General features: G+C 33.3%; 1 protein-coding gene across 1 annotated transcript; it reads right to left on the bottom strand.

Moving 5' to 3' along the window:
* Positions 1–5,834: 5,834 nt before the first annotated feature.
* LOC133177056 (astacin-like metalloprotease toxin 1) lies at positions 5,835–14,538 on the bottom strand. Its single transcript, XM_061312147.1, has 12 exons — positions 14,518–14,538; positions 14,419–14,431; positions 14,237–14,269; positions 14,011–14,057; positions 13,820–13,898; positions 12,902–13,040; positions 12,609–12,784; positions 12,175–12,483; positions 10,840–10,860; positions 10,219–10,356; positions 8,522–8,766; positions 5,835–5,943 (listed from the first exon to the last, which is right to left on the bottom strand). The coding sequence occupies exons 1-12, from the start codon at positions 14,536–14,538 to the stop codon at positions 5,860–5,862; spliced, it is 1,305 nt and encodes a 434-aa protein (XP_061168131.1). The 3' UTR covers positions 5,835–5,859.

Genomic DNA, 14,538 nt, shown 5'->3' with positions numbered 1-14,538 from the left:
CAGAAATTTGCGTTGTTGCAAAAATAGTTAAGTTCTTTTATTTATATCCTTGAATAAATTGCATACAAAAAAAAAAAAAACAAAAAAAAACAGAAGACAACAAGGTCCAATGTCATTATCAAATTGAAAAATATGTATCAAATATCTTTCAATTTACGAAAATGTTATTTATATATCACGGCATAATTTGTGTATCACTGATAATAATATAATGGCTATGTTATTTTGTAAATGAAGTTGATTTTGAGAGAGATCGAGAATTCATTTTTGGGGAAATCGCACCTCCACAGGTTTATGTGATATTTCTCCGACAATTATTTCATTGTTTTTTTTTAATCATAATTTTTTTTAATTTCAATCATATTTTGGTCCCACACCACACAGCATTTGAATATTAAAATAATTCCAATATTAAATTTGCTTTATAAATAAGTAAATGGCACACTGCAAAGCTTCACATAAAAAATTAAATATAGTATGACCTAAAACGTATATGCAAAACATATTGATGTATTTTTCGCGCACTTTAACTTATTGTTGTGGTTTGACAGAGGGTAATAAGGAATGATACATAGATGCTCTCTGCTAGGGTCAGCGTTTGGATACAATAACGCAGTAAGGCTCCCTAATTACCAGAATCAACATTCTTTCACGCACTGGCACAAAGTGGGGAAGTGATTTGTATATCAATAGTCTCATTGTAGACTTGTATGTATAACATTGCTTATATTTGTTTAGAATGGTGGAATACAATTATCTTGCATGTGTTACATATCTACTTTTTATGCAAGAAACTGCTTATCGAAAATGTAGCGTGTTTCCAGAGAGCTTTCTGGGATAAACGTAGAATCCCTAGTTTTTCCAACAAATATTCTAACTTAAGAATTTTCGTCTTTGCAATCGCGAAAAATAAATTTACCACACATTACACAAAAGTTGAGACTAATCGTGTTGCTTCATACTGAATAGCTTAAGGTAATGTTTTGTAATTAATTGTTACGTGTCGAGCAGATTTTCTTTCGCAAAAATACTTCAAAGTCGTAATTTAATTGCCCTTTGTTATATTAAAAAACGAATACAATAAATTCTAATTCTAATTTTAAAGAAATCTGGTTTTTTTATCTTCGAATCTAATCTCGCCGAGGACAGGTTTTCAATATAAAGCAATACTAGAAACTGATCCATTTTTGAAGTTTCTTACCTTGAACAGTGAACGTATAAAAGAGTATTCCCTCGATGGGTCCCTCCGTATGCGAGGCATAATGTATTTATTTTAATGTTCTTCACATGGTCAGTAGAAATTGATTGTTAATGATAAATCGCAAGATATTAAATTATTCATTATCACATGTTGATCTTTAATTGCTATTAATTATGCACAACAGAAATCGCATGACTGGTATAAAGTGGCACAAAAACTACTCTCTCCACTAAGGGTAGTACACAATAGTAATATCCTAAAATCGATAAGCCTTTCTTGTAGTGTAGAAAAAATCCCCTTAACGACAAATTGCACCTCTGATGTCGGATAAAAAGGACGCTGATTAGCAAAATTACATGCACTTTTTATTATCCTCTTTCAAAGCAGACGTTCGGTCATAAGCGCGGGTAGACAAATTTTACGGTATTTCGAGTGGACACAGGCTAGTGTTGACTTATTAGATTAATTACAAGGCACTGCAGTTTAGTTGGTATGCAGATCCATGAGCGAAATTGTGAACATCTTGCTCCAATGACTATTAATCACACGTGAGTCTGAAGAAAGAAGCCTATGATGCCATTATACAGGCTTCTTAAAAAGGCATTAACAGAATAAAAAAAAAACTGGATAAGCTTGATTGTTTATAGCTTTAGAAGTCTAGATGTAATTAGTTTTTAAAAACTTTTTGTTCTCCATACGAAATCGTAACAGACACATATGGTACAAACTGTCACCTAAGTGAATAGCTCTCTATATGAAAAGTGTTTTCTAACGATTTGGCAATGAAAATAAGCAGAAAAGTTTGCAAAGAATCGATAATGAGAAGGCGAAGGACCTTTGCATGGGTCATTCTTTGCAATCTGATTTAGAAAAATAATTTCAGATTTGACTTGCGTGATTTGCTTTCGTTTCCTCAAAGGAAATGACTTTTTATTGGCTGTCTTTGGGTAAAATGCTTTGTTTTCGCATTCTTAAGTAATCTCCAGCCTTGACCTTATTCCTGCAGCCATTACTCTGCCAATTTAATCTAGTTATCCCTTTTATTGGAACTATATATATGCATTCCAAAACTTTACCAATTTAATCTAATTATCCCTTTACTGGAATTATTTACATGCATTCCAAATACTTTACCAATTTAATCTAGTTATCCCTTTTATTGGAACTATGAACATGCATTCCAAACTTTTCATTAATAACAAACGTGTCGACCCATTACTGCAAAGTCCACATTGCCAAACCACTCACTCGCTGATTTTTCAGATTAACACTGTCCATCCATCGTCCGTACGTTAACATCTGAGCATTTTCAGCATCTCTCTTACGGCTAAGCCAATTCCATCCATTTTGATTTGGTATATATACAGCACCCACAGGCAAAAGGATAGATAAATTGTGAATATTATACTCCCTGTGTCTTTAGGGGTGGGGCCAGTCATCAAAATTTATAAAAATTTCTTCATTTTTGGACATTAATCAGTCAAACTGTTGGGCTGAATATAATACGCAATGAGTGCTCTACCAATATTCGGGAATTCCTGGAACCTTGGTGCAGTGCTCAGGCTCCAGGGCGGGGCTAAGTTTTCATATATATGTTTTTAAATCTTCTTTACTCATGGACATCTAGCTGACAAACTGTTTGCGTGGTTATAAGGAACACTCAACGTATTGTTTTGTGGATTCAAGTTCGGTCATATCTTTACATATACCAAGTACCACTTTAAGTTAAGCTGGAGCAAATACTGGACCAAATTATTGGATCAAAATTTTTCATGGGAATAAATAGGTAAATTTCTTTGTAGAAATCTTCCTCTGAAAAAAAGCAGGGCGAGAGGACTCGGTGAGCGGTGTGGTCAATGGGCCTCTTGTTCTTACTTCTTGGTTTATTTATCTTTTTGATAGATATACCTCATGAATATGAATTTCTACAGCTGTTTGACCACTGAAGCAACCTTTTCATTTGAAAAGACAGTAATGAAACATCTCTTCTCGTGTAAGTAGTAGATAGGGTAAATCAATTAATAATAAAAGTATTTAATGAATTACCTGCTGGACTCTTTTTTATAAAAATATCATGGTGTAGATATTGATGATTGTTGAATCAAGTAAAGCATTGTAAGAATACTTTTTAGTGTCGTTGGAAACATTTTTTTCGGAGATGAACGGTTGCATACATTGCTTAAATTACCGTTATACAGGAGTCACATCAACTTTATTTTATCAAACTTTGAAATGTTTTTGAAATGTTTAACAAAGCCCCCCCCCCCCCCCCCCCCGAACTCTGATTGACAGTGCAGACTGCAGAGTGCAACTAATTTTATGTGCCGAGCCGAATGAAAGTTGATTATTTGTAAAACTGATTGCAAAAGAAAAACAATTGCTAGGAAATGTTTGCACCTTAGTTTCATTTAGAAAGCCCATTCGGTAATAAAGGGCACGACTAGAAGTTATGATAATATCATCTATTTCGTGGTTAGCACACATGATATTATAGGCAATGTAGACAAATTTTTCGCAATAGAAAACTAAAGACAGCTTGGTATAATAATAGTAATACTTAAATAATCTCTATCTGTGCATTATCCGATATCTAGCATTTTAACTTTACGTCTTCACATAGCTGGAAATAATTATACACCACCTCTCCTGTTTTTAAATAATCATGTAGTGAAATTATTCATTACATGTACTTCTTTTTAACGACGTGTATTCTTATATTTTTCACAATAATGAATGTTGGTTGCAGAAGTTTCAAATTATTAAGATATTTGTGCATCTAACAAAGTAACATTTCACATGGACACGTACCGATATTCGCAACCAATTACTGTTCACAAAAGACATACACATGTTCAACAAAACATATTTATTGTTTCAATATTTGCCGTTGTTGCTAGACTATGATCTGCATCAATGAATAGTATTCCTTGCCCATGACACATAAAACAAAAATTATGAATAGAAAAATATGGCGATTATGTATTTTTCTAAGCCATCTCTCTATTCGGACAAAAATATACCCCAAGACCAACACATTAAATCCTCTAAAATTCATAAACGTGTTTTGGCCGTGGAATAATTAAATCTTTCAGAATGCAGTAACTTAATTCAACTGGCGTTTTCACAATTATTCAATGAATGAAAGATTGTTCAAAACGTGTGTTTCTTTTGTCAACTCAAGGTCACGAAAACTCCTGTGTTTGAAAGAGAAGATGTTGCAGGACTTACCTTATCTTCTGTGGATTTCGTATCCTCTGTGGCCATTTTTAATTACAAATGATTGTGTACAGGGTAATTTGCAGTAAGAGAACATACGGGTGGCCGATGGCCGAATGTTATGATGTTCAGGTTGAATGCATGATAGGCTTAACATGTGAAATAAATGCTGTGAGAATTCAATAGGGTATCTGGAATATGGGTTTAAAAGGCAGTTTCCATCCACAGGTAGATGAGGTTAGAGGTATGTAGGTCTTTTGAAACGGTCATATACCTCTACAATTTTCTAATTCATTCACGCGTACGCGTGCTTGTAAATGTTAAGTCGAAATCTTTTCCCGAAGCCAAACCCTTTTAATCGTGCGAAACAAGACAATACTATTTAACAAGTAATCTAATTTACCTCAAGCAAAAGTGTGCGGCAAAGAGCGCAAAATAGAATTATCTCTTGTAAGAAAATTAAACCACCTGGACCTTTGACGGTTGTTCATTCTAGGCGATTGTTGTGAATAAAGCAACCGGTCCATCTTGAAGACAATGTTATCTTGATTCTCCGTGATCATGTTCAATATTTTTTTTTTACATTGATAAATATTTTTCTTGTAAATACTGCAAAATTTATATACATTTTGCGTTTTCACATTGAAAATATTGATTCCTAGCGTTCATTAATGTTTTTAAAATCATTGTATAAGTTTTAATGTTGTGCATTGATGTAAAATGATAGAATACTTACATTTATCTCAAAAGCGCACGGCAATATATAGTAAATGATTAATTTCTTATTAAAAGTTACTATTTATCAAAGATACAGCAAACAGTGCACTTAGTATATTTATCTTTCAGAAACATCTCAGAATATACATTAACTGAAATTTATATATATTTCAAAAATTTCTATTTATTTGTTCTTAGTATGTTTTAAGTAAAATTGGTTTTTCATGCCAATAAAATATTAACATGTACTTTAAAAAATATTGAAATTCATCCCTGATTTCAGTCATAGTGATGTAATATAACCCAGAAATATGCAGATTAAGTCGACCAACTGGATATGGATACACAGCAAGGATAAAGATACGATTCACATAAGGATTCAGTAATACAACACTGCAATTTATTCAAGGCTTAGATACATTTCCTTTATTCCTATACATGTACCTGGAGCTTTTTTTCTTACGTGTAAAAGATATTTTTGCATTTTATTTTTAATACAGTCATGTGATTTTTTTTAGTTTATGTGCGTCACCCAAATATTCTGTTTAACCATTGAAAATGTCTGCAATGAACAGTTCTGAAAATGACTTGCATATGTTTGAACATTGTTTAATGATAAAAAATGTCATGGCAAAGTATTCCTTCGGAAAAAACACTTCACTTTTATTGGAAAAATACATCATTATACCACCAACATACCAAATTTTTAAGAAACAAATGGACTACTAACAGTGGCCAGGTGTAACGGATAGGTCATCAATGGCTAAGTCACTATGATAACCACTTCCGGTATGTCCTTCAATCTCAAACTGAAATTCAACCATGATATCATTACTGCATATCAGTAGAAATCCTACAAAACCCCTTTGAAACTTTTTTTTATGCCAGTGACGTTATATTCTGTTACATTTAATGATGGGCTGATGATTATCATCGAAAAACTGATCAATTTGTTTAGTAATTGGACTATCAAATGCAATAGTTTTAATCAAAATTCAAGAAATAATGTGTTTGTTGCAAATAAATCGAATATTTGTTATTTCTTTATATTACAATATAACTGCCAAATATATATAAAACAAACATTTTTCTATCAATATTATGGAAACTATAACCTGCCTGACACAAACTATGCTATAAGAAAACAAAAGGCCCAAGGGTCTTAACGGTCATCTAAGTATAATGTAACGATTCATATATTAAAATAAAATAAGCTGATATCAAATAAAACTATGTTGCCCAGAAGCAAGAGAAATGGGATAATCAGGGATCAGCAAAATATTAATTTAGTACTCAGTAACAAATCTCAAAGTTGATTTATTTATTTGCCTGTACTTTCGCCATTTGTCACAATCCCAATGCAGACAAAACAAAACAATAGTTCTAAAGCACTGCTAGTTAACACATTTAATTCCCCCTCACATTGGCCTCTATTAGTCTTTGAAGATTATTTAATGTAAAAAGATACGGTGTCCCATTTTCATTTATCTATTATTTAAGACTACCTGACCATTAAAAACTATGAAAGTACTTTTTGTATTAAATATTATAAAAATTCTTGTATAATTCTGTTATTCAATTGACCTTTTTAAGTTACCTTATTTACAGTAATTAACTATCATAGGTGAATAGCAAAGGGGAATAACTTCTTTTAGTAGAAATTAATAAATTGACCAAAGGGTACAGAATTTCAAAATCTGATAAAAACACCCTTGCTTATTGCAACTTTATATATTATGTTTGCCCTCCAGATGCCCAGGAGCAGAGAAGAAGATTTTCAAAGAAATAATCCATTTTAACTATAGATTCAACATAGCCCCACCCTAATACTAGAGCCCCTGACCCAGGGGCAAAGATATTCACAATTTTGGAAGAGGCACCCTTGCTCGTCATAACCATGAACTTATTATGTCTCCTTAAATACAATGGACAGAGGAGATTTTCAAAGAAATATTGCATTCCTATTATATATTCAAAAGAACCTCTCATTAGCCTGAAATCCCTGACCCCGTGGTTATGAATTTCAAACTTTTTGAAAAGACATCCTTGCTCACCATAACCATTCAATTAGTTTTTTTGTTAAACACCCAGAGGCAGAGAAGATTTTCAAAAAAAAAATAATAATAATAAAAATGCATTTCCACTATTTATATAGAAGCCGTCCCCTCAACGCATGAACCCCTGACCCTGGGGCCACAAATTTCACAATTTTGGAAGAGGCATCCTTGCTCATCATAACCATGCACTTAGTTTAATTGCTAAATACCCAGGGGCAGAGTAAAAGATTTACGAAGAATTAATGCAATTTCACTATATAATCAATAGAGCCCCATAACATCAGAACCCCTTACCCAGGGGCCAAGATATTCACAATTTTGGAAGAGGCGATCTTGCTCATCATTATTATGTATTTGGTTCATCTGCTAAATACCTAAGAACAGAGAAAAAGATTTTCAAAGAAATAATGCATTTTCACTGTATAGTCAATAGAGCCCCCCCCCCCTTCCAACAGAAAATTTCACAATTTTGGAAGAGGCATCCTTGATCATCATAACCATGCACCTAGTTTATCTACTTTATATACAGGGAGAGAGAAGATTTTTAAAGAATTTATGCATTTTCACTATATGATCATTAGAGCCCCATCCTAACTCTAGAACCCCTGACCTTTGGGCCATGAATTTCATAATTTGGTAGAGGGCTCAATGCTTATTACAATCATGTTATCAGTTTGACTGCTTGGTGTCAAGGAGTAAAGAAGAAGATTTTTAAAGATTGCACCCCCTCCCCTAGGAGGGCAGGACCATGAAATTAAAATTTTTGTTCCCCCTTACTCATAGATGTTCTATGCCAAAATTTGTTGACATTGGTTCAGCAGTTGCAGAGAAGAAGCTGAAAATGTTCAAAGGTTAACGCAGGACGACGGACGAAAACGAATAGCAATAGGTCATCAATATACTAAATATTTTTTCTTTTAGAGGCTGTCTACCGTATGACTGTCTACATGTGACCAACTCCACAAGATAAGGACTGTCTTTTGCAATACTTATATATATCCAAAAAGAGGATATTTTAAACAAATTAAGCATGATTCCTGATTAAAATCAATTTCAATGCATTTTGATCACGAGTCCAATCTTTTTTGATAATTTTTATTCTTCTAATTTCTAATAACCCTAACTATGGTATTTTGGGAGAGTTTTTATGGTATCGAAAGCTATAGTACTAAGACTGCAAATGATTTTTTATCCCCCCTCCCACCGACCGATTTTAATATTGATGCAACGGTGCATTGATCATTTGCAAAGGAAGAAGCGCAAACTTACATACATTTTACAATGAAAGTATTTCACTTGGGAGGGGGAAATCCATCTGAAATATTATTACCTGGAAGGTAGCGTGGATATTAACACTGAGTCTAAGATGAAGCCACCTGTTGCCATGATCACCAGTATACCTCTTCATGTGGTAGGTGTGGCCGTGCTGGATAAGATTGAATGACAGATACCCGGTCTGTTGTCCATACATATGGAAGTAAGCGCTGAAGCAGTACTGACCAGCTGGGTAAGATGGCGAGTCTAATTTTGCTGTCTTTTGATAATGGCCAGAAGCCTCCATATAAAGGTAATGTCCTGAATATCATCAAAAGCAGTTCATGTTCATAAAAAATAAACTTCTACACATGAAGGAAACAATGAATTGGTTGCATTGTTAGAATGGATATTAAAGTCTGTGTACAGTTTTTTTTAAAGGAGATAAGAATCAGATTATCAGAGGTGCATGGCTATTCATTTCACTGTCACATCTATCATTTTATTAGAGCTTGCATTTGACCTACACAGTTTCTTTTTAAAAAAAAACTCTAAAGAAAACATTTTATTACTACTAAATAGATTCTTAATAGAAGATATTTTGTTGTGTTTTCATCTTAAAATTGGATAGGTATCGGGCTTTCTAATCTACCTGATGAAAGATTAGGGGAAAAAGTATAAAATATTTAGTAAAAATAAGTAGGAAAAATTAGGGAAAAGTAGGAAATTTACCAGAAAAGCTAGTTTTTATCATCTTTTGGTAATAATTTTATCACTGCTCGAATTAAATGCAAATCTAGTCTCAGACTGCATAACCACCATGAGACTTCGCATCTGGAATTACACATATATTAACTAAACATTTACAAGAGGTGTAGCTAGGGACTACTTGATATGGAAACAAAGGAAGAGGGTTCTGTGGACCGCCTTGAGGCTCCCAGTAGGTCCAGGGCAAAGCCCTGGTTCGGGGTGCGGGGGGCAAAGTCCCCGGAAGCTGAACAGCTTAATTTTAGTGTCCCCAAAAGAATATTACTGACAGTATATTAACTGAATTTCAATATAAAAAATTCTTATTTCGCCATGAAATTTTATAATTAAGTAGAAAAGGGCTCTCCTGTATTATGATGGGATTTTATCTGACAAGTCGTGTGCTTTTCATCCTAAGCTCTACATATATTGTTACATATATCATTCATTTTAATTAAATAATTTGTAATTTGCAATCCCACTTACATTATTATTTTTAGTGCACCTTACACATTCAAAAAGTAGTTCTGAAAACTGGAGATCTCATCTACTAGAATATTAAGTGATAACACTTAATTTAAAATCATTGTACATTGTGGTGTCATGGTTGTCGTTTCATGAACAGTGTTTTGCTATGTAAATTGATAACGAGGTGTATATCAAAACCAGTTTCAGTTCTTTATTAGGTGGAAGCGCTTGTATATGCCTAGCTATCACCTTGAATACTCTTTAGAAAAACAACATTGTCTTTTTCTCACTCAGTTTGATTTAAAATCTTTTCTATTTTAGTTTATTTTACTTTAACTTTCTCAATCTCTTTTCATCTGTATTATGATACCTTTCACTTCTTTCTTTCGTGACTAAAAAGTAGGAATAGTTGGAGGATTTTCAAGAAAAGTAGGATAAAGTAAGATCAAAAAGAAATAGTAGGAAAATGTAGGTACAGTAGAAAGCCTGTTGTTTAATACACGAAGTAAACGACGAATCATCCTCAGGTGTAAAATACTAAAATAGGGAAAGTTTTACCTGAAGTACTTCCGTAGTGGTCAGTGGTGGGTCCGGTATTGGCACTAGGTGTACGTCCATGTCCATCTGTCCACTGAAGGTTATCTGTTGTGGATTGGGTCCATCCACAAAGTCCATTGTCAAAAGTGCATGTAGCAGCTGTCAATAAGGAATTAAAAGGTCATCCTGTAAGATCATTTTTACTCTATTATTTTTATGGTGCATAATTAAAATATTCCATCTATGAACTTGTTATGCGAACACGCATATTTCAATTTGAATAAATCTTTAATAAAATACAAGTACCAACTTTTTCTGTAGCAAACGTTTGAAAAGAACTACTATGTTAGCATTTTGAAGGACTGAATATTGAAGTAAAGATATACCTTGGCAGTTAGAACTATGTGGAAAGTGTTCTTTCAAAGATTTATAAGAAAGAAATGACTTATAAAACATAAAGCTTATTCTTAAAATTTAAGCACAATACTCTGGTGACCGTGAAAATCATCCAGATATCACCAATCTACCTATCCTCAGAAGAAAAAGATTAAAAAGCACAACAGACAGTGTTTAACGTAACAAAACGACTCTCTTTCTCTCTCATACGAGACATATATCCGTTGAACATTTACAACAACATACCTCCATTGGATGGGAATGTATCTAAAACGAGAAATAAGGACAATACGCAACAGAATCGACACATGAGTAAATTAAATTGACAATATCTATATGAATCAATTAGATCAATTAGTACAATTCCAACAAAAATGTGGAATTCTTGATGTCGACAAATAGGTTATGTCTAAAGCCTTTCCTTGTGATTTTGAAGAACATCCTATGCATTGAATAAACAAAATGAAAGGATGACAGCACTTAAGGACATGCGAAATTTGCGACAAAATAAACGACCTTTTTTTCTTTTTAATTGCAGGAATGGTCAACATCAAGTCTACAACTTTGCGAAATTACTTAAATAAAAGTAAGTACAAATGTATTTACAAAGTACGAATCTGTTTTCAAAGGCGGGGTCATCATAATTTCTTGAATCTCCGTACGATAATTAGTATGCCCACTCTTTCGCTCACTTTATACATAGTCTGCTTATGTTTGTCTATTGTTTTTCGTTGAATAGTAGTTGTAAATTTCTATTTATAATGTTGTGTCAAAAGCAGAATAATAGACAAACATGCGCTCGTGGTTTAAAAGAGAAAAAAATGCATCTTCTTACATTTGTTCTCTCTGTTTTAACCAAGGGTTGTGACATATGGAATATTATAATTCACTACTTTCCCTCAGGTAACTCTGTGAAACTAAATTGTAAGGTGGCATATTTTGTGCTAACTAAACATTGTGCTCGAACACGTTAAATTGTTAGACACCGATTTAAAATCTTTTTACCTAACATGGACGTGCTCATATTGTTAATTTCGTTTTGAAACTTTTGTAAATAGTGTACTTGTGCCATACAGAATAAAGAAAGAGATTGCAAAGTGTGATCACGTATTTTTTATACGTCATTGTTATTTTTCTAGCCTAATTTCAGACCCATTCTTACAATCAAAGTTAGCTCCACCTCCAATGCCTACCTTTTGTTCAATCAAAGGCAGGTAAGTGTAAATTCTCTATATTTGGAAAACAGAAATGACAAAAACCATAGAATTAGTTTATTGTATCACAGTCTAAATTCATTTTAAAATATAAATTTGGTACCAAATTGACAGAAATCTTTAATAAATATGAAAGTGAAATTAGGTTAACATATGAAAGCAACAGAAGCGACCGAAAAAGAACCAAACCCCAGCGTTAAGTGCAGTCATCCTTTGCCGAAGTTTTGCGGTGCAATGTTTAAAATGCTGATGCAAAAACAGCATTTCTTGACAGTTTGATGTAAGGCAGGTTTAAAATGCTACTACATGAAATTTCCCTTTATTTGCACAGAATTTTGTTTGAATAAGCATAAGAAAGTAGACTCACGTGGGGTGGCGGTCTGATGATGCACTGTGACCTGAGGAGCAGAGGTAGCCCCTGTTACAGCGCCACCTGGTGGTGATCCAGGTCTAGGAATACAGCCGTAACGAATCTGAATTTCTTTGGCATCGATGTCGCTCAGTCGAACACGTTGACCGATCGTCACGCCGGGCTGCAGAGTCTCAATGGTGACTTGTCGTCTGTTGATGGCGAAAGCATAGGCGCTGTAGTGCATCACGGATCCATAGTCGTAAGGTTCGTTCAACATATCTAGTTGAGGTCCTACCTTGTATTTATCAAAGTTTCTTTCGTGTCCTAAATATCACCAAACACGAATTTAACTCATTAATATAAATATGAAATACTGAAAAATGATTTCTCTATGATATAAATATTTCTGAAAACTTAAATTTCAACCACTTGAAAGAATTGATTCCCACCATGTTGAATGTTTTCGAAGTGAATTTTGACGTAGTTGTCTCTGTCAGCTCTACTTTGTTCGTGCCAGAAACCGAGAGCATGTAAAATTTCATGCATCACAGTTCCTTTCCTCAGGCATCCTGTTCCTAATGTTACGTCAGCACGTCTGCCATGGTAACCAACAGGTGTATGACAGCTAAAGAAATTTCAAAGATATATACAAAATAATTTTATTAATTTCTTTTTGCATATTTAAATAGTAATAACATTGCATAATGAAATGGCATAAGGGTTTTTGAAAAGAAATTTCTACCCCGATCCATATGTGAATTGGATGTAGGCAGCGTCATTTGTTCTTGGCCTGAAGTCTATGCACTTCTTGCCATTTACCATGGTTTTATCCATGATTTCCTGCATGGCGTCCTTGAACAACTGGACGTGTGATGGAATTGCTGAAAATTTAAGAAAACGCTTGAATAAAGATGCTATTAGTAGCTGAAGGCAAGTGTATGATAGGAAAATTTAGATGTACACTTGTTTGGTAGAAGAAACTGGTGTAGATTTAAGTTGGGATATACCTTTACAAAAATGCACAGAAGGTCTAATCAAATCTCTAATTTTATCATAGCAGATTTTAGAGAGAGGCTTAAGGGTTCAGTATTATTATGTTTGGCAATGTTAGAATCTCTCAAAGGTTTTAGTTCAAAATCACATAAATATTTTGAACATTTGCATAAAAAAATACATAAAAAGAGGTACTTCGTATTGGAAAAAAAGAAGGTACGTCGTCTGTACCTGAAAAAGGAGAAAAATGAAAACGCCAAAAACACGTGCCCAGGGCTTGCCCATGCTAATGAATTACAACATCTAAGCGTCATCATGAGGGGACCACATAAATCCGGAAAAATAAATTTCAAAAGAAATTCAGAAACATAGTGATAAATGTCGCTCTCAACAACTATTTATCTTTAACGGATAAATCTGATTACAATAAAACTTGGCAAGATCAAATAATGATTCTGTGATCTTGTTTGAAAGAAAAGTTTCAGCATGTCGAAAAATTTTCACCAGAAAATTTATTACATTTAATCATTTTATCATTTATTATCATTTAAAGAAAGTTTTCTTGGGTCTTCATTCTTAATTCCAAACTCTGGTTCAAACCCACAGCCTTTTAAAGATAAAGCGAGGGACCGAAATCATCTTAAGAAAAAGATTGACCAGGTCATACCTGCATGATGGCTATCGATAGTATAGTGAACAACACCATGTGGCCAAAGATATCTCGTATCTCCTATAGCATTTCTAAGCTGAAATAGAGCACATATTCTTATAAAGGTTTATTTTCTTACAGAATTTACCAAAATTACTAACCTAATTTTAGCATAGTGTTATTAACAATAATTTGCACGTCTCACATACATTTGATTCTTGTTCAGGCATCAGCTCCATGTCACCCTCGAACAAACCTAAAAATATAAAAGATTGGTACCACAGTTTTACTAAATAGGAATCAGAATAATGCAAGTAATAATAATAATAATAATAATAATAATAATAATAATGAAAATAATAATAATAAAAGGAATTCGATTTAATAAATAGGTACATGAATTGAATGATTGATTACTTATTTAAACTCTCTTACCAGGATTTTCCTCAGGATAAGCTTGATCAAATCCTAGTTTAAAAAAAAAAATCACTCATTTTTATTCGATTCTACTTAAAATGTTTAGTAACCATTTTTTTTTTATAAATCATTCATTGATTTAAATTTCACCGCCGAATCAAGTTAAAAAACTACTGTAAAAAGTAAACAGCCGAACTTACCATCTGGTACTTCCTAAAATACGGAGTGGTGAAGTTCATTATTTTTATGAAGAATTAAATATTTTACATAACGTTAGAAATTTATGTAATAATATTTACAATCATCGTTATAATATCCAT

This window comes from Saccostrea echinata, unplaced genomic scaffold (assembly GCF_033153115.1).
Source record: "Saccostrea echinata isolate AGI-Se365-2 ecotype Australia unplaced genomic scaffold, CSIRO_AGI_Sech_v1 ptg000086l, whole genome shotgun sequence".
NCBI classification, from domain to species: Eukaryota; Metazoa; Mollusca; class Bivalvia; order Ostreida; family Ostreidae; genus Saccostrea; species Saccostrea echinata.
Note: the sequence above shows the minus strand (reverse complement) of the source record. Positions and strands in the feature narration are given on the sequence as shown.